This window comes from Lithobates pipiens, unplaced genomic scaffold (genome assembly GCF_037356315.1).
Source record: "Lithobates pipiens isolate NorthernLeopardFrog02 unplaced genomic scaffold, aLitPip1_a1.2 Scaffold_18, whole genome shotgun sequence".
NCBI lineage: Eukaryota > Metazoa > Chordata > Amphibia > Anura > Ranidae > Lithobates > Lithobates pipiens.
Window position 1 is genome coordinate 191,388,491 of NW_027507758.1, and position 20,493 is coordinate 191,408,983.

General features: G+C 42.4%; 1 protein-coding gene across 1 annotated transcript in view; it reads left to right on the forward strand.

Moving 5' to 3' along the window:
• The window catches only part of ARHGEF33 (Rho guanine nucleotide exchange factor 33), a 282,191-nt gene that overhangs the window by 206,087 nt on the left and 55,611 nt on the right, over positions 1-20,493 (forward strand). Inside the window, exons 11-12 of the mRNA XM_077486478.1 lie at positions 7,443-7,526; positions 16,217-16,365. Of these exons, the coding sequence (XP_077342604.1) occupies positions 7,443-7,526; positions 16,217-16,365 (233 nt within the window). The remainder of the gene's footprint in view (positions 1-7,442; positions 7,527-16,216; positions 16,366-20,493) is intronic.

Here is a 20,493-nt window from a genome sequence, read left to right on the forward strand (position 1 = left end):
AAACTTCAAATTTTACAAACTAAAAAAAACAATGCATCTATCTGTATCTTTACGATGTATGCACTACCCCTTTTCAGGTGACTGGTTCTAACTGAGGGCATTGTCAATTCCCCCCCTTTCAGGTGGATTAGACCTACTACTTTTCCACCTGAATAAAAATATAACTAACATAGAGGACTAGACCAATATCAAAAAAAAAAATTTTGAGAAAAAAAAAAAAAAAATTAACTAAAAAAAAAAATGTAAAAACTTAAAAATCTGGCCATGATCACACAAATAACATGACAAGACAACCATCATACGACAAGACAACCATCATACAACAATGACAAACACTCAACTTTTAGTTGACAACATCCATGGACTTTTCTCCTGCAAAGAGTGCTTATTCCAATCTGAAATACAATTAGTTAATGGGGAAAACGAAAAACAAAACAAAGCATATGTATCATCACAACATTTTAGCTTCATTTGTAACTCTTTTTAGTACTATTTATTTTTCATTGTTTGCAAACAATTACTAACTAATGAGCTCAAGGTACCATGTGATAATCGATTATGCATTTACAATAACCTAACCCATGTTCTGCTATATTTTACCACTGTTGTTCTCACTTTGACAGACCTGCAAACAAACGCAAATGTTAGTATCTAAAGCCATTTAACTTCTTCCATGGTCTGTGGAAAAAAACACAAAGACAGTGATTACACACAATTATCATGACAATTGACTTTTTAAGTCCCCAAAGCCTTTCCCATTAATGCAATATAGTTGCCATACCTTTCTATACTACGCAGTGGTATTGGAAATCTTTGCCATATTACCCAAGAAAAATGTCAATGCCATTTGTGTCCAATTACATACAAGCCAAAATGGTAGATTAGCCCAGGGCGCAAATATTGGAATGTTCATCCAGTCTTGTTGCTGGCTGTGCTTAGGGTGTGAACTGTCATTCCTTATCTCTCCTTCAGAACTGTGTAATCTGTCCTGGCTGCTATCTTTCATATCAGGCCTTTGAGTTACGCTGTCCCTGTCCTGGGTGGGGGTTTTCATTGTAGGTACTTGTATTTCTGGGGTTTCCTGTTCAATGCTAGCAATTTTAAGGACTTTATGAAATCTATGTCTATGCCTATTCCATTTACTATGTCTGAACTTTCTCTGCCTTCCTGTACCTCTGCTTATTACAGACACATCTGCCTTTGACCCATAGTCCCTTTCCCTGGACTCTTGACAGAAGTCTCTGAGAATATTGACAAAATTTTTGGTAGGATCTAGCATTCCTCAGAGCCATTCTAGTTGGATAGCTTACATAACACTTATTGGCCATTGAGTATATGAAACTTGCATCGTCCTCCAATAAGTCAGGACAGTTGAACACTTTCATATACAATGCAAGATACTCACTGCAGAACAAAATTGGGTCATCTCCTCTCCTAAATTTCATTCGTTGCAAATCACTCATACCATTATCACGACTGCCCACAATACGCTGCAATTCTTTCCTCCGCACCTCTGCATCTGCTACGTTATCATTAACTTGTGCCGATAACTGACCTACCAAAGGTCCTCTATCATGTTCTGAACCTGAAACTTACATCAAACCTTTTTCATAGCCGGGAAACATTGACCAGAATATTCTTACCATGCTTGCAGCTCACTAAGTTCTGCTAACATTGTTTCCCCCAGTGCTATATTTGAGTAACCATGCGTCTATCTCCATTTTGACTCTAAGCAACTGTCCTACATATAGCTTTTTAGTTTCTAGACCCCGCATTTGCGTTTTACACGGGAAATGGGTTTGATTACTATGGGTTCCGTGCTGTGGATGGCTACCCCACCTGGCTGAATAACACACATGAAGCCTTGGGGTCGTTTTCGGGTATAATCTCCTTTCGATATCATTATTCGCCACCCGACAATATTTTGAAATGTGACCCCCCCTTTTACACAAAAAACATTTTAGTTCTGGTTTCCCTGCATAGGCCATTTTTTTAGCATATGGCGCTGGAAACCCACACTGCTGGATACTTTTACTGCGATTGGAATGAACAGACTTTACACTTTCGTTGTCTGAGGAGTCATCAGAAGTTTCAACTCCTGAGTCAATTTCAAGTGCAGTTATCCCACCTTTATTTGCTTCTTCCACATCGATTCCCATCACAGTACTATCATTTGCAGTGATAATAGCATCCGGGTTTTCTTCATGTTTCACTTCTAGCTTTTCTGTACACTGAGCATGTGCGGAGGGTACCTCCACTATTGCACACTTGGAGGATAACTCCATTATGGCTGCTTGTGCCTTAAGCCTTGTGATAACCTGCAAATTCTCAGCCTCCCTTTGATTCAAAGAGGCAATGCAACTTTCTCTTAATTTGCACGTTTGTTCTAATTCATCGAATCTCTGTTGCAATACACATTTTTCAGTCACTAATTGTTCAATCCGATTACGAGCATCTGCATCAGCCTTTTCAATCCTCATTGCTATATCACTTACCTGTTCCATCACTTTTTCTCTATCAGCAAACCATTCTAATTCTTTTTGTTCCGCAACTTCTTTCATTCTCATTAACATGCATAAGGCATTGGCCATTCTCTGTTTCCTGCCTTTTTTTGATTTATTACTTATGAGACTGTTATGTGTATTACATTGTCTCAAAAGTTCCTTGAATTGATATGTTAAATTACTTTCGTGAGTAAGTTGAAATCTAATCCCACCATGCTTGCTAATGAAACCTTCAATGGCTTCCATTGACATGCTAATTAGCCTATTCACACTGAGGTTGCTCCACCAGTTGCTTAGACAATACAAACAACTAGATAACCCCCACAAAGACAGATTCCTACCAACAAACAAACAAAACAAAAAAAAATTGATACGAACCGTTTAAATTTCCAGTGACTTGTGGTTCTACAGCATGCAAGACACAAGGCACACTCTTAATGCCTTAGGCTGTAGGTTATTTTACCAGAGCTATTTCACTCTCACGTGGGTAGAAATAAAACCTATATTTCCCCCACTTTTTTTATTTTTTATTTTTTTTACACAAAAAAAAAACCCCCCCAAAAAAAAAACAAATACAAATCCGTTTACCCACGAATTTCTTTAGGAGAACACACTCTTATTCAATGCCCTCCTATCCGATAGCAGGTCATAGGGAATTTCTATTGGGACAGAAAGTTTTTTTCACAATCACGTGGATATTTCCACTTTTCCCTCAAAATTGTATGGTTTATCCTGTCAATCTGCGGTTATATCACATAACCAGGGATGATCAGTCCCTATCTCGCCAGAATTTGCCCTCTGGTTACAAGTTTGCAGCAAACACAACAATACGTACATATATATATATATCAGTCACAGTTCTCACCAGGTTTTACGCGTGCGTTTATACCAGTGAAATATCTCACAGAATTTTCCTGCTCATCCAAGCGTGGTTTCAGAATTTGAGAGCCAGCGCCAATCTTGTCCACACTAGAGATGACTTTCAGTTCTGGGTGGCTTTGAGGGTCCTCGTGACTTACAGGGACTCAGAAACAAAAATACATTAGATTTTTGTGGATTCTGTGTAAAAATACGTTTTACACGCCTTCTGGGGTGCCAAATGAAGTAACTGATCAATTCAGTCTAGTACTATTATTATCGGTTATGTATTCCTTTGTCTAGTCCCTATAGTTCAGCTAAGCCTCAAATACGCCAAGCACATGTTATCGTTAATATCACAATATTATCACCATTGGCTATGAAATCAATACACGGTCTAAGATCAATTAAATCTAATTTTTTTCCCAAGGAAATAAGAAAACGTGCATAAAGTTACAATAATACATAGCATACAATCAAAGTACAATATAAGCCATACTTATCCGACCTTCGCAGCTAAGCCTCATGATGGAAGTGAGAGAGGCCGAACTCATGGTTGCAAACCTTTTTGTTAAACATACCTCAGCCATACCACACCCCATAGCCCATCCTACTTTTCCCATAGACCAATCAGCGTCTCTGGGGCATTTCCTCCCCCAGGCTAATTACCTCGTACAGTCCTGCCATACTTGGCCTCTGGGGGGCAGTGTCTGCCCATGAATTGCAACTGCTCCGACTGGATTGCCATCTTGTGGCTCGATCTCGGACGCCCCACCAGCTGTCCTTTGTTCTTGCAGACAAGCCGACATCATATTGTCTTTGAAGTTCAGTACATTCCAGGTGGGCTGAATAGAACTCATTCTGCTATTCAAATTGTGTCACATTCCTTGCTTTTAAACATGTGAGACTGCCTGGCATCAATATGGCTGAGTTCGGCTGTACAAACAGCTGTGTAGATGTATAATATTAATTCCTGGCTGATTCCAACACCGGGGCATAAACAATCGACTCCTCGGTTGCTATGCTTGTGATCCAGTTCATGTGGTAAGCCCAAGGCAATTCGGTGGGCTGCTCCCCATTGCAGACGTACTCTCCACACCTTCTGCATCTTGCAAACAGCCGAGGGTTGGCAATCAGGCCGTCACACTTCCTGCATAACATGCCAAGGCCCTCAATATCTCCCGTGGTGTACAACACAAACCGCCCCTGCGGCAGCAGGTGAATGCCCATGTCTGTCAGCATGGTACCGGGCAACTGCATGCCTGTGGGACCACTTTCATTAGGCATCCTGTGTCCTGATACAGGCTGCATACCCAGAGCATGGTGCATTCTCAAAAAAAATCTTCTCTTCAGCACTTCAAGTGAAAACTAAACTGACTTCTTCTCCTTCCGCAACACACTGTCACGCGGTGCCTCGTGCAGAAAAAGAACAACTCAGACTCCTCCTACTGATAGCTTGGGCTGCGTAACTTTGCGGGCTTTTTGGCAAGGGCTCCTCCCACGCTTACGCACCGCAGTGAAAGTCCAAGTAAGGATGTCGCTGATGGCGCAGTTCAAAAACACAACCCTCTGTCCTATGCTTTGCCACGTGTACAGTTCTTTGCGGGGGATAAGGGTAGATCCCGGACGAGCCCCCACATGTAGCACTACCCCCGAAGCAGCTGCTGGTTAGATTTGGGCTTACCGTTACCTTCTGTTCTCCTTGTTTCACATCTAGGGGTGTCCCATGGTAGATGGCCCAGTAACTTGAGAGACTGACAACAGATCCACTTGAATGGTTTTATTTGCAAAACATAGACAATGAACAGTCTCTTAATTTGGGATCAGAGGGTTGGAAAGGAAGTTCAGGTACTCTAATGCCCCGTACACACGAGAGGGATTAAGTCTGACAGACCTCCAAAGGAGTTCCGCCGGAGTTCCGCCGGAGTTCCGACGGAGTTCTGGCGGACTTTTCGACCGAACGGACTTGACCACACACCATCACACCAAACTCCGACGGAGTCGAACGTGATGACGTACGACTGGATTCGACGTAGGAAGTTCCTAGACAGTAGCCAATAGCTGCCCTAGCGTCGGTTTTAGTCCGTCGGAGTAGCACACACACGAGCGGATTTTTCAAAGGGGACCGGGTCCGGCGGAGTTCCGTCGGGAAAATTTAAAGCATGCTTCATTTCTAAAGTCCGTCAGACTTTAGCTTCGCTAAAGTCCGTTGCAGCCCACACACGATCGGATAGTCCGCCGGACTCAGTCCGTCGGAGTTTGGATGTCGAAAAGTCCGCTCGTGTGTACGGGGCATTAGTGTCAAAGTAAAAATGCTGAAGAACTTGCTTACTTTGACTGCATCCAGAGAACAGCCATTCGCAAATGGATGTTCACTCAAGTTGGACAGTCCTTCTCTCACAAGGCCTAGCAGCCAACAAGGTGCTTACTCAGGAACAAGTCTCTGCCACAGACGTTGTTGTAGAACGTACAAGATAATGTCTCTGCCACAGACGTTGTTGTAGAACACGTAGGGAAACTAAACCTGAAGAACACTCGTAGGATACCTGGATCTTTCAGCCAGCTTAGCAGTATCCACGAGACCGGATTCTCTTGGGTACTTCAGCCCTTCCAGGCCCTTACTAAGAAACCAACCGGTAGTGGTCTTCTTCTGAATAGTCCTCCCCTGGAATGCTTGAAGTCACTGGGTCTCTACCAAACCAGAGACGGCACCCAACCACCTCAGAATCCTCCTTTAGTTTCCTTGCCTCGGGCTAGCCAGCCCTGAGAAATCAAAATTGGGTGGATCCACGCCCCAGGCCATAGCCTTCCTACAGGCTGGTCAGGTGGACCAGGACCATGAAGCCAGTCCATCATTCTGGACTGGAATGCCGAACCACGTGACGTCTGTATCTTAAATACCCTCTACCAGAAAGCACAGCGAGAGCACCACTCCCACTGGGCGGGCTCCGAGAGAGAGTAACTTAAGCCCCTAACCAGACCATAGTTCCATGCCTGCCAGATGAGACAGTGCCCCCTGTGGCCAGGCTGAACATCTCATAGTCCAGTCAGACTGATGCTGAAGTCTAATTTAGACAATTGAACCCAACCAAACTGCAGTTCAGGCATAACTTTAACTTTCAAAACGCATAGCACGTGCTCTTCAAGAGCCGCCGCTACATGCATATAAAGCACACCCATCTAAAACTCTGGCCCAAGTTACATTACCAGTCTCATCTCAAATATATCACCCAAATCACACTTGTCCCTCCTTCCAATACCTCCTGCTCGTTAGTCCACTCATTACGTCTTCTCATGGTCGTCTCCCAGATTTATACAGAGCCTCTCTTTTACTCTGAAACTCCATACCCCAGTCCATCTGGTTATCTCCCACTCGGTTTGCCTTCAGGTATTCCTTGAAAACATGTCTCTTTATGGAAGCCACTTCTACCTAATAACTGGAACTTTACTTTATCCATCGACTCAATAATGCCCCTCCCCTCCCATTTATCTCTCCCTTTAGATTGTAAGCTTCCAAGAATAGGGCCCTTCTAAGCCCTCTTGCATTGACTTGTATTGCAACTGTTCTGTGTCGCTTAATTTGTTAATCACTGCGTAAACTGTTGGCGCTGTATAAATCCTGTATTTTAATAATAAATTAATTGATTGTCACTACACATACATATTTAACAGTATCCTGCTTTTAAAAAGTTGCTGGTAAACATAAAGGACATGGCACTCAGACTGCATGGTTCAATGTATGTGGCCAACCTGAAATTCAGTATAAACGTTCAAATGAATTATGTTTTTCAGACAAGTGTTACCAGATTTGTAGATCTGGAATTTCATCAGTGTTTTGATATTACTGTCTGTGCATGATTGTTTAAGAAATTGTCCATAAGTCTGGAGAATGGCCTAATCTTGCCTAGGTGAGTCTTGGACAACATGGCCCCAATATAGTCAGATTCGTTTTTAATGATCGGATCAAAATGGAATAGCGCGTTTGTTTTTTTTCTATTCTTTTTTTTAACTTATGTTAAAAAAAAGTATACATTTTGTTCACCAACAGAAATGTATATTAAATTATCTTTTACTGTTTAGGCCGAGGAAGACATAAAGTCAGATCTGTATATCCTTCTTTTTCATGTTGTCCAGCGCATCCCAGAATATCTTATTCTCCTGCAGGTAAGACTAATTAATCTTAAATTTGCAGTACAATTATACAGTAAAAATGTTAATGTTAATATTTAAATAATCTATACATGTGTTCACAAAATGAAATTGAAGAATCATTGTGATAAAAGAAATTTGCTGACCTGCTTTTAAAAATGCTACTTGCCTGACTAATATACCGTATATACTCAAGTATAAACCGACTTTTTCAGCACTTTTTTTATGCTGAAAAAAGTCCCCCTCAGCTTATACTCGAGTGAGGGTGCAGCATTACTGTGCCCATCTGCAGCTGTACCTTTGATAACTAAAACAGCGGGTATCTCCCGCTGTCTCATGCAGTCTTAAGTGTTCGGCGGCCATCCACTGTTACAAAGCCCCACTTCCCCCTCGTCCATGATAGATGGAACACTGATAGAATGCTGGGAAACTGAATCAGTTTTCTGTCTATCACGAATGAGGAGGAGGCGGAGCTTTGTTATAGTGGACGGCAGCCGAACAGACTGCATGACACAGTGGGAGACACCCATTGTTTTGGTTATCAAAGGTACAGCTTCAGATGTGCATAGTGAGGCTGCAGATGGGCACAGTAAGGCTGCAGATGGGCACTGATACAGGTGGGCACAGTGAGGCTGCAGATGGGCACAGTAAGGCTGCAGATGGGCACTGATACAGGTGGGCACAGTGAGGCTGCAGATGGGCACAATGAGGCTGCAGGTGGGCATTGTTTACCCAGTAGCTGCTGCATTTCCCACCCTAGGCTTATACTCGAGTCAAACAAGGCAAAGGCAAGTGGCATTTGTAGTAGGAATTTAGGAATTTAGCACAGCAGTCTACATATTTATTTTAAAACTAGTCAGTCAATTTAATTGTATCCTACTTGGAACTTTAGTCAGAAAATTAAGTCTTGCTAGATCACTTCAGGCTGGCCCCTTTTGCAAGTATAACTATGCAAAACATGTAAAAATAAGTGCCTATATTGTTTAAAATTCAGTAATGCATTGTCTCACCCTGTTATGCACATGCTCAATTGCTCTCTATTTTTAGGCACTGTGCTAAAAATGTAGAGGTTGACCTGCTGACAACCTAAAGATTTACTGCTGCCCAGGGGCTCTGAGCTTCATCAAAATGGCAGCCTCCAGCAAGAAGCAACAGGTGCCATGTTGGAGGCAATTTACAGCACACACTAATTTTGGTAGCATAATTATTAATGTGTAATTTATGTTCCTTGCTAAAGAACATTATTCGTTAGGCTGCCAGCAGGTCGGCCTCAACAAATTTGGCACAGTGCCTAAAAATAGAGAGCAACAGAGATTGTGCAGAGCAGATTGAGATGGGTATTACTGGATTTTAATCAGTATAGGCACTTATTTTAATATTTTACATTATACCTGCAAAAGGAGCCTGAAGTGATCTGGCATGACTTAATTTTCTGACTAAAGTTCAACTTTAGTTATACAGCATGTTGCACATATCAAAATCCTAATCAAGTTTTTTTTTTTTTTTCAATCTGTTTTATTATTAAAAAAAGTCAATGTACAAAGGAGGCAGTATGCAAAGAGATTACATGGGCCAGGGCCCCAATCAAAAAAGGAGCAATGAAGGTGCAGTAACAGCATCATTTCAGATACGATGAAAACCGTCCCAAGAACATGGGCACTCACAGAACACATAAACATATGGATACTATTAACATTCAGAGTGACCAAAAGTAAAAAGGGAAAAGGGGAAGAGGATATCTCACCCAAATGACCAAATGATTACAGTGCCTTGAAATAGTATTCATACCCCTTGAAATTTTCCACATTTTGTCACGTTACAACCAAAAACGTAATTGTATTTTATTGGTATTTTATGTGATAGACCAACACAAAGTGGCACATAATTGTGAAGTGGAAGGAAAATGATAAATGGTTTTCATTTTTTTTTACAAATAAATATGTGAGAAGTGTGGCGATCATTTGTATTCAGCCCCTTTGAGTCAATACTTTGTAGAACCACCTTTCGCTGCAATTACAGCTACAAGTCTTTCTTTATCATACGTCACGGGATACAGAGCAATTGTAGTTACTATGTGGGTTATATAGGCTACATTTAGGTGATAGACACTGGCACACCCTAAGACAGGAAGTTCACTCCCTATATAACCCCTCCCATTATTGTGAGTACCTCAGTTTTTTCACCAGTGTCTAAGATGTCAGTTACGAGTAAAGTCATGCTGTGCTGAGCTCCACTGGAGAAATCTTTGCTGGGGCAAGCCATGCAACCGGATCCATTGAAAGTGTATTTTCCAGGCCAAATTGAATGATACCCGGGCCTTGTGTCCGAAGAAACAAGGTTCTGCCTGTAACACTTCTCTTTTTAGAGAGCTGGACCCCAGGATCCAGTGTTTCGTTTTTTCAGCCATATTTTCCTCGCTGGGTGCATTACAGGCCCAGGAGTGTGGATCCCCCGATAAAAAGGGGCCCTGGTTCCTGAAGGTTTCATAATGGAGCCCACCGTGAGTGGTGAAGATTGGGTCTGTTTGGTTTACCACAGAACCCTGCACCCAGATAAGGTAAGAGAGATTCCTAGGGAATTTTTCTAATTCTTGTGGGTTTTCTCCTTTAAGTAAATGTTGCTATGCCTAAAGTTGCCACCGGGAGGGGGCTGTCAAGAGCATGTACCTGTTTCATGCTTGTCAGTCTTGCTCAGTGTCACAAGCTACACTCTTCCTCCAAGCCCAAGCTCCAGGTAGGATGTGGGAAGGGGGGCTTCTCTTATCAGGAATGTCCCTCCACTGCTTCTTTCCAGGCTAGAGGCCATGGGTCAGTCGGTGATATGCCGAACTGGCACAGTGGTGTAGTGGTTAGCACTCTCGCCTAGCAGTAAGAAGGGTCGCTGGTTCAAATCACAACCAGGACACTACCTGCCTGGAGTTTGCATGTTCTCCCTGTGCTTGCATGGGTTTCCTCCGGGTACTCCGGTTTCCTCCCACACTCCAAAGACATGCAGGTAGGTTAATTGGCTTCTGCCTAAGATTGGCTCTAGTATATGAATGGGGACCTTGGATTGTGGTGCTCCTTGAGGGTAGGGAGTGATGAGAGTGCAATGTACAAGGATAGGGACAATTGTAGACACTCACTCAGGTTGAACTGGATGGACTGGTGTCTTTATTCAACCTTACTAACAATGTAACTGCTGCCGCCATTATGGCAGCTGCCCTCCTCTCTCCTTCACCCTAGCCCCCCTCCACGTGCAATCCGGTCGGATTGGAGCCCCCGCTCGCACAGGAAAACTGTCTTTTTTTTAAAAGATGAGGGGGTGGAAGGGGCGGTCGGAGGAGGGGAGCAGAGCATCGGGTGGTTCAACGCCCACAATGCGGGCTATGCATAGCTATAAAGGTACACTTTTTGCAGGTGCCCACAGCTAAAGGAGGGACATAGAGCAGATGAATGGCATGTGAGTGTGGGCAACAGGCATTCTCAGGCACATTTACTTAGCATCAGACTGAGCCTTGATGGCAGTGGCAGTTGCTGAACTATTTTGCTCAGCAGTGGGTGCATTTCTGGTAGTACCTCTGTATTTGTGCATTTGTGCATGGACAGAAGGGGAGGTACAATTACCTCAAAAAATAGGGGCTCAAGGGGATTTCCCTCAGGCTCTGAGGACACCCCCCCTGCAATGCCATCTCCCCCTGAAAGACTTAGGGAGGCTGGTCAGAGTGAGCCATCGGGGTTAGGGGCTGAAAGTTATTTTGGCATTTCAGCCCCTGTATATATTACTCAGGAGGTTTTTTCCTCAGCCATGAGTGGATTGGAGGAAAGATTAGTGGCCTTAATCGCATCCTCACAAAGTGGAAGAAAATGCATTAGGTCCCCTTATACCATCCAGGACCCCCAAACATAGGAACTCTGGGGAAGGGAAGATTAATCACCTGCAGGGGACCGGGAAGAGACTGATGACTCCTCTTCTGAGGAATTAAGTGGAGAATGACCCTCTTCAGCTTCACAGGCTGAGAAATTGCTGGTACATTCTCTTACTGAAATGGTCCGCTCCACATTTAAGCCACCCGAGTCAGTTGAAAAGCCCACTTCTTCTTTGGGTTCACTGAAGCCTCCTCAAGCTGTGCATGCTTTTCTTGTTCATTTTTTTCTGAAAAAGCTTATTTATTCTGAGTGGGATCGCCCAGATAAACATTTATTTCCTCCTAAAAAAGTTTTCAACAGTTTATCCTATGGAGGAAAAATTTACAAAGATATGGGCGGTATACCAGCAATTGACGCTGCTATATCCTCTGTAAATAAAAGTTTCACTTGTCCTGTTGTCCTGATAATGCTCAAATGCTTAGGGATCCAACCAATAAAAAGTTGGAATTCCTGTTAAAAAATTTTTTTCCTTGGCAGGTTCAGTAGCTCAACCTGCAGTGGTGGCAATTGGGGTATGTCAATCCTTGAGAGACCACTTGAAACAGGTGCTCAAGGTTTTCCCTGAACAGCAGGCCCAGGAGTTAACCGAGCTGCCAGCGGCTTTGTGTTTTGCAGTTGACGCAATCAGAGATTCTATCTTTCAGACCTCTCACGTTATGCTTGGGTTGGTGCATATGCGTAGAATCTTATGGTTGAAAAATTGGTCAGTCAAAACGTCATGCAGAAATCTCCTGGTTGATCTTCCCTTTCGTGGTCTAAGGCTGTTTGGGGATGATTTGGACAATTATATCCAAAAGATTTCAAGTGGGAAAAGTACCCTTTTACCAGTTAAGAAAGGAGTAAATGTCCCTCATTTAAACTGTCTCTTTCTCCAGTGCCAGGGGCATCAGCCTCCAGGCATTCGCAACGGCCTCCATCATCAGGTTCAAGAGGTAAAACTCAGAGTCAACCCCAGGAACAAAAAAAGTCCTGGGGGGAGGTAGCCTACAAGACAGAACGCTAAAGTCTTTTTGTGAAGGGGTGCCCCCGCTTGTTCGAGTGGGGGGGAAGACTGCTACAGTTCTCAAAGGTCTGGCAGGAGGATTTTCAGGGCAAGATGGGTGGTCTCCACAATAACTCTAGGTTACAAACTAGAGTTCCGAGAATTCCTGTCTCCTCGTTTCCTCAGATTAAATGTTTCCAAAGACCCAGAGAAAAAGAAGTCTCTCTGTCAGGGAAGGCATGACCGTGCAGCAGGAATTGCACGACAGATGCATCTGTGCGCACACTTGTGCGCACACTCGCACCTGTCACCAATGTTGGTGCCAAAGGGGCTATTTAAAGTGAATACACCAAAGACTCCTTGCTGTTTGGTCTGCAGCTTCTGTGTGTCCCGAAACCTGTTATCCGTGCTGACCTCTGATCCTTGACCTGGCTTGCTCTTACTAACCATGTCTGCTTGATACCCCGACTCCGGCTTGTTTCTTGGACTTCTCTTCTGCCTGCTACTCTGCCTGATCCACCAGAACATTACCGACCCAGCCTGCCTGACTCTGCATCTACTCCTCCAGCCTGCTGTGACTCTGCTCTGTGAATCGCACCTGTTCCTGTTCCATCTGCGATCCAGTCTACCACGGTTCTGGTCTACCAATCTGCCTGCTGCACCTCCAGCCATGAGCATCCAGTCGTACCGATACTGGACTGATCCTAGGCACTCCTGTGTCACCCTGCTTCTGTGGCTGCTGTTCCAACCTCAGGAGCTCACAAGCCGGTGCGGCAAGAGAGGCTCTCCTCTTCACATCAGGCTCACGATCCAGGTACGTGAAACTCTCCTTCAAGCATTTGAGCGACTTTTGTCGCAAAAAGTAATCATGGTGGTTCCCATGGAAGAGCAGGGGTTGGGGTTTTATTCAAACCTTTTCACATGCCAAAACCAAATGGAGATGTCAGACCCATTCTAGATCTCAAAGATATAAACCGATTCTTAAAAATTTTATCTTTTCACATGGAATCAATCTGATCAGTAGTCTCCATCTTACAAGGAGGAGAACTTCTGTCATCAATCGACATCAAGATGCGGATGCGTACCTGCATGCACCTATTTTCCCCGCTTATCAGAAATATCTGCGTTTCCAAGTGGAAAAACGTAATTTTCAGTTTGTAGCTCTACCTTTCAGTCTAGCTACTGTAACTCGGGTGTTTACAAAGGTCCTGGCCCCTCCTCTGGCCAGATAAAGGACCCAGGGTATAATGATTATAGCTTACCTAGATAACCTGCTCTTAATAGACCGAACTCAGCTTTTAGCGAACAGTCCGTTCATCTGTGTGCTAGTCTGATGGACTACAACCGACGCTAGGGCAGCTACTGGCTATGAACTTCCTTATTCTACGTCATCACGTTCAAATCCGTCTGACTTTTGGAGTGATCGTGTGTGGCCAAGTCCATTCGTTTGAGAGTCTGGGGGATCTCAGCTGCAAAGTCCATCGTATTGTCCGCCGGACCAAGTCTGTTGAAAATACGGTCGTGTGTATATGGCATAAGAGGTTTTCTTCTAAGATTGCCCTGTATTTGGCTTTATCCATCTCCCCATCAACTCTGAACAGCTTCCCTGTCCATGCTGAAGAAAAGCATCCCCACCATATGATGCTGCCACCACCATGTTTCATGGTTGGAATGGTGTGTTCAGAGTGATGTGCAGTGTTAGTTTTCCGACACTCATAGAGTTTTTCTTTTAGGCCAAAAAGTTAATTTTTGGTCTCATCTGACCAGAGCACCCTCTTTCACGTGTTTGCTGTGTCCCCCACATGGCTTCTTGCAAACTGCAAACGGAACTTCCTATGACTTTCTTTCAATAATGGATTTCTTCTTGCTGCACTTCCATAAAGGCCAGATTTGTGGAGTACACAACTAATAAGTGTCCTGTGGACAGATTTTCCCACCTCAGCTGTGGATCTCTGCAGCTCCTCCAGAGTTACCAATGGGCCTCTTGGCTGCTTCTCTGATTAATGCTCTCCTTACCCGACCTGTCAGTTTAGGTGGACGTCCATGTCCTGGTAGGTTTGCAGTTGTGCCATATTCTTTACATTTTGGGATAATGGATTGAACAGTGCTTTGTGAGATGTTCAAAGCTTGTGATTTTTTTTTATAACCTAACCCTGCTTTAAACTTCTCCACAACTTTATCCCCGACCTGTCTGGTGTATTCCTTGGCCTTCATGATGATGTTTACTCACTAATGTTCTTTAACAAACCTCAGAGGGCTGCACAGAACAGCTGTATTTATACTGAGATATACTGAGATTAAATTACATACAGGTAGACTCTATTTACTAATTAGGTGACTTCTGAAGGTAATTGGTTCCACTAGACTTTAGTTAGGGGTATCAGAGTAAAGGGGGCTGAATACAAATGAACACCACACTTGTCACATATTTGTTTGTAAAAAATGTTGCTAATCATTTATAATTTTCCTTCTACTTCACAATTATGTGCCACTTTGTGTTGGTTTATCACATAAAATCCCAATAAAATACATTTATGCTTTTGGTTGTAGCATAAAAATGTGGAAAATTTCAAGGGGTGTGAATACTTTTTCAAAGCACTGTATATAAAGTTGAAAACGGGAATAACTCCAACCGTAGGCGCATATAGCTGCCATACAAAAGAAAAAGGAAGAAAAGAAAATAACAGGCGAAAGAGAGGGGAACCCAGTCAACACGTTAGACTACGGCACCCTAATAACAAGAAGAACAAAGAGAAACTAGAGGCATGATAATGGAGATAAGACAAAGAGAAAGAAAAGAGGAAGAAAAATAAAGGAGAGAAGAGGGGAGAAAACCCAGAGAAGGCTGGTGCCTTTTCAAATCACCCTAAAAGAACCAGGGAGTTGCCAAACGAGAGGCGACTTGCAGATCTATATGGACGTAATTAGCACGTGGCTCCCATATTGTCATAAATTAGTCCGTAGGTTGACTTGCCAAATGCTTATTGAGCATTATCCAGGAAACTTTACGCCTAAACATAGCTATCAGGTTTTTCTTTATCTGAAGTATGTAGTATATTTGGATGTTGACTATGAAACTATTTTTGAAGCCAGCTGTATGGTAATTTTAGAATGTCCCTTTTACTCCATTTACAAATGTTCATATGTCAAATCCAACCCCCCACCCCATATCAATTAGAGCTGCAAAAATCTGTAATGGCCTACCTGTGAAGTGGCACTATACAAAAATGCAATTTATAAAGAAAAAAAATGAATTTTACTGTTTACTTACTGTTTGTAAATAAACAGCTTGGGGTTCCCGTCATCATGAACCCTATCCTAGTTAATAGGGACCTTAAAAATCCAAATAAATAAATAGTCACACATGCAGGATGTATCTGGAGCCCCCTTATTTTTAAAGGGGCTTTTCGGGGCTAATAAGCCCCACCTTTGACCCCCACAACCACTGGACCAGGGTTGTGGGCAAGTGGGCCTTGTCCTCCTCAACATTGGAACAAGGTGCTTTGTGGGGGTCCCTCTGTCAAGGTGACCTCCCTTTATGGAGGGCATGGGCTTGGTATGATTTAGGAGGGGGTGCGCCCCCCCCCCCTTTTCTTTGCCTATCAGGCTGCATGCTCACATACGTCTGTTATGGATTTTTTCAGCTTTAAAAAACAATTTACAAAGTATATTTTTCTGCTACCTATCTTCACATATTACCTACACAACGTATAAAGTTAATATTTGCAATTTTGGAACATGTGTGTCTGATTAAAGCTATGAGTATCAGTCAAATATTTACAGTAAATTATGATTTTGTTTCCTCTTTTGTGCAGAATATTCTAAAATACACAGAGAAGGACCACCCAGATTATTACTTGCTGTTGGTCTGTGTCCAGCGTCTGCGTGTTTTTATCTCTCACTATAGTGTTCTGTTCCAGTATAATGAGGACCTGCTTATACAGAAGAGGAGAAAACTGAAAAAGTATGTTCTTAAACTTTATTACAATATGATGATCGCCACTAAAATATATGTCATTTATTTGTGTAAAACCAAAGATATTCTAAGTCTTATGCTTTATCCCAAATTATAGTATTAGGCCACATTGGGTTCATTCATTCTACCAGCACAAGAAAGTGATCTGTTTTCCTGTTTGGGCTGGTGACCATGTTGTATGCCACTAGGGGGGTAGTGTCTTGCGTTTTTACAATATAGGGGAATGTTTACTGTTTTTTTTCTAAACTGTATTATATTTTTACAAATTTCCAATAATTTTGATACCACTACTCAGCTTCAGTGCACAGAAACACGCAGATAGGCAGAAATATTCAGTGCTGTGTGGGAAAAATGCAGACATGCAACAAATTTACACAGAGCAATGCTCTACACCTGCATTCTAGTGTGAACAGGGCACATTAAAAAAGTTGTTTTCTGTGTGCCCTTGTGGAAACCAGCTTTTTTTCCAGTGCAGAAAAATTCTGGTGTTGCTACAAGTGTGAATGAACACGAAGTAGCAATTTGGCATTATCACTATGAGATTGTACCTCCAGGCTTTAACCTAGCTGTACAGAGCATACTGTACAGTAAAACCCCAACCCCAGTAGTCTCATCCATCTTTCCATTTTATCCTTCCCCCAGTACATCATAGGCCTGACTTGGCAGTATCCATGCCAGTGCACAAAGCTCACTAGTCCATTTTCACACCAGAGGTGTATGTGCTTTTTTTCCTTAGTGGCAAGTCTTGAGCATGTATACATTAACCCACAGTGATTATCACTCAGGAAATGTATAGTAATCCTTACGTGATTAATATCCAGTGTATGAGTGATAACCCTTACATGATCAGTCTTCATGTGCATTATCTCCTAAGTGGTTTGTGATCAGAATATGTGCTAACCCCTCAGTGCCAAGTCTGAAGTGTATACATGTTAGCTAATCAGTGCACAGCCTTTTTGTATTGGTTTAGCTGCAACATTTTTTTTTTTTTTATCAAACTGTAATAAGCCTGAATTTATCAGTGAAAGTAATAGCCACAACAGATCTAAAATATATAGGAAAGTTTCCTCTTAAAAAAACACTAAAGCCCTTAACTTTGTGCAAACTGGCCAGTTGCACAGCAGGTTAACAATATAATTTGTACGGTTTATTTTTTGCAGTACCACTAACAATGTCTTAAAAGTAGGGCTGTTACTGATTAAAAATTTTGTGTTTGATTTGTTGTTTTTTTTTTTTAAATCGATGAATCGACTTAACTTAATCACTACAAAATCACACCCCCACATTCCCGGAACCCAGTCCTGCCCACATAGCCCCAATTATTACCAATTTAAACTTCAGGTACATGTGTGGTAAAAATTATCCACCATCAGAACAGTACACAAGCACTTGAATAGGCAGAAGAACAGAAAATTGTGCTATTTGCAGGCCAGAAAATTATTTCATACTGTCCCAATGTTCGAAAGCTGGAGATAAATTCAGCGTCACCCAGTGACTAAACCACAGAAAAGTGTACCATCACCTTGTGAAAAACATGCTTACCAGATATTAAGCTGATTAAGCAAGTGGCTTTATCCCAGCCTGGGCTTTTGGCTTTGCAAGAAAACACACCGATGCGATATTGCGATGTACAGTTGCAATCTTCTCAGCATGGGTTGATGTTAATTCCACAGATCATAATTTCATATTAAAAGAAAAAAAATACACCATAGCGTAATATTGCCAAATAACGATGAATACATGTACAATATATGCAATTGCACTCACAAAATAAAAAACAAAGATTATACGAACGGAAAACCACCCGGTCAATAAGTCGCAATTGAGTTTACCACCACCACACAGAGGGTCTCCTTACCAGATACCACATAAAAAAGGCAGATATCTCTTTAAGAAAGTGAATCCTCGGCTGGGAACAGACATGTAGTTTGATTTGATGGATGAGAAGAAAACTCTCAGTGAGGAACCAGCTAATCTGTATAGACAATAGGTGTCAGTTGCTTGCATATAGGTATGTATAGGTAGGTAGTATGCAAAACAGCAGCTTTCAATCTCTCTAGACAGTAGGTTCAATGTCCCTCCTTCTCAGCAAGTCTACGTGTGGTATCTGGTAAGGAGGCCCTCTGTGTGGTGGTGGTACACTCAATTGCAACTTCACCGGGTGGTTTTTCCGTTCCTATAATTTTTGTTTTTTATATTATGAGTGCAGTTGCATATATTGTACATTTATTCATCGTTATTTGGCAATATTACGCTATGGTGGACATTTTTTCTTTCAATATGAAATTATAATCTGTGGAATCAACCCATGCTGAGAAGCTTGCAACTGTACATCGTAATATCGCATTGGTGTGTTTTCTTGCAAAGCCAAAAGCCCGGGCTGGGATAAAGCCACTTGCTTAATCAGCTTACAGTCTGGTAAGCATGTTTTTCACAAGGTGATGGTACACTTTTCTGTGGTTTAGTCACTGGGTGACTCTGAATTTATCTCCAGTTTCTAAACATTAGGACAGTATAAAATAATTTTCTGGCCTGCAAATAGCGCAATTTTCTCTTTTTCATTTTTATTGTATTTATCTCCCATTAATTGCTGCTTTGGGATTGATTTACCCGAACTTATTTGATTAGCGCAGTTTTTACCCCTTACCATTATACTTGAATAGGCAGCAAATGGGTGAGAGACAACACAGGTTTTATCTTGCAACAAATTACAGCGCATTATCTGAGAGACAATTGCCAAACATATTGTACAGTGGCTGGACAGTATGTGGGCAGTTTGGTTACACTGCAATAAAGGAGAGAAAGATGAGGTGGGTTTTATCTTGAAGTAGAAGCTAGAGTGCATTATCTGAGACACAATAGCCACACATATGGCAGAGCATTGGAATAGGATGCAAATTATGAGGAGCAATGCAAGATTTACCCTTAGAAAACATTTGAGATTTTGCAGCTGGGGATAAGCTGTGGAAACATTGTGTGGCACCTTTACAGTGTTGAAACTCCAGAATAGGCTGAATTTTTTTTGGGCACATTGAATGATTTACTCTACAGAATGCAGTGCATATTATGCAAGTGAGTTCAACCTTCGGAAACACTGTCGGAACCTCAACAGTGCCTGGCCACCCCTGAAACAGGCCGAAAACTTTGAAATGCATTACAGGATATATCCTGCAGTAAACACTGGAAAATATTGCAGCAGAGGTCAAGCTTTGGAAACCATGCGCAGAACTTTTACAGGTATGAAGCACCTTCACAGTGCCGGAGGACCAGAATAGGCTGCAAAGTTCAAACTTGGAGACATTTTGTGGCATCTTTAAAATTGTGGAGCAACAGAATACACCACAATGTCTGAGAGACAATGCACGATTCACCCTACAGCAAGGTATGGGAAGGTGGAAGGAACTGGTAATGGTGGCTGGTATCAAATATTTTTTTGGGGAGAGAGCCTCGATGACACTTAAAGGTCTAGTCTATAGCATCAGCAGCAAAGGGTTTTGTTGCTGGTTCATTTTAATGAAAGTGAGTCAGGGACAATCAAGGGACAGCTAGATTTGCTTCTCTAACAAAACCCCTTGATGCACTACAGGCCCTCACAGACATCACACTGGCTGTAGGGCAAGTTAGAAGCTCCAGTGCATGCTGTGCAAGATCCAGACATTGGTCCAACCCAAACACTCATTATTCCATATGAGTTTAGCACTTCTGAGAGTGTCTGCATGAGCCCTGGCCCCAATGAAGTCAACAATCAAGTTGTGGAGGGACTGCGATTGAGGGTTGCCAGCAGGAAGACCTGGCCACCTAGGTTTAAACAAACTGTAAGATTTGCACTTAGGCAGCTGGTCTTCCTTTCAAGATCCAAGGTACTTTGGTCATCACAGGAAATCTGACCACCATCAGGAAATGAGGCAATTAGGGTCTCATAAAGCACCTCCTCAAAGGGACACATTTTGTGCTCCCAATGGCAGTAATTCAGCCATTTCACCCTTGTATCTGAGATCTAACAGGTTGGCCACCCAATAATGATTCACCTCTTTAAAGACACAAATACTTGAGTCCTTATACAGACATTTCAGTATAATAGGCCCTATTCACCAGAAATGTCCCACCATTAAGCCT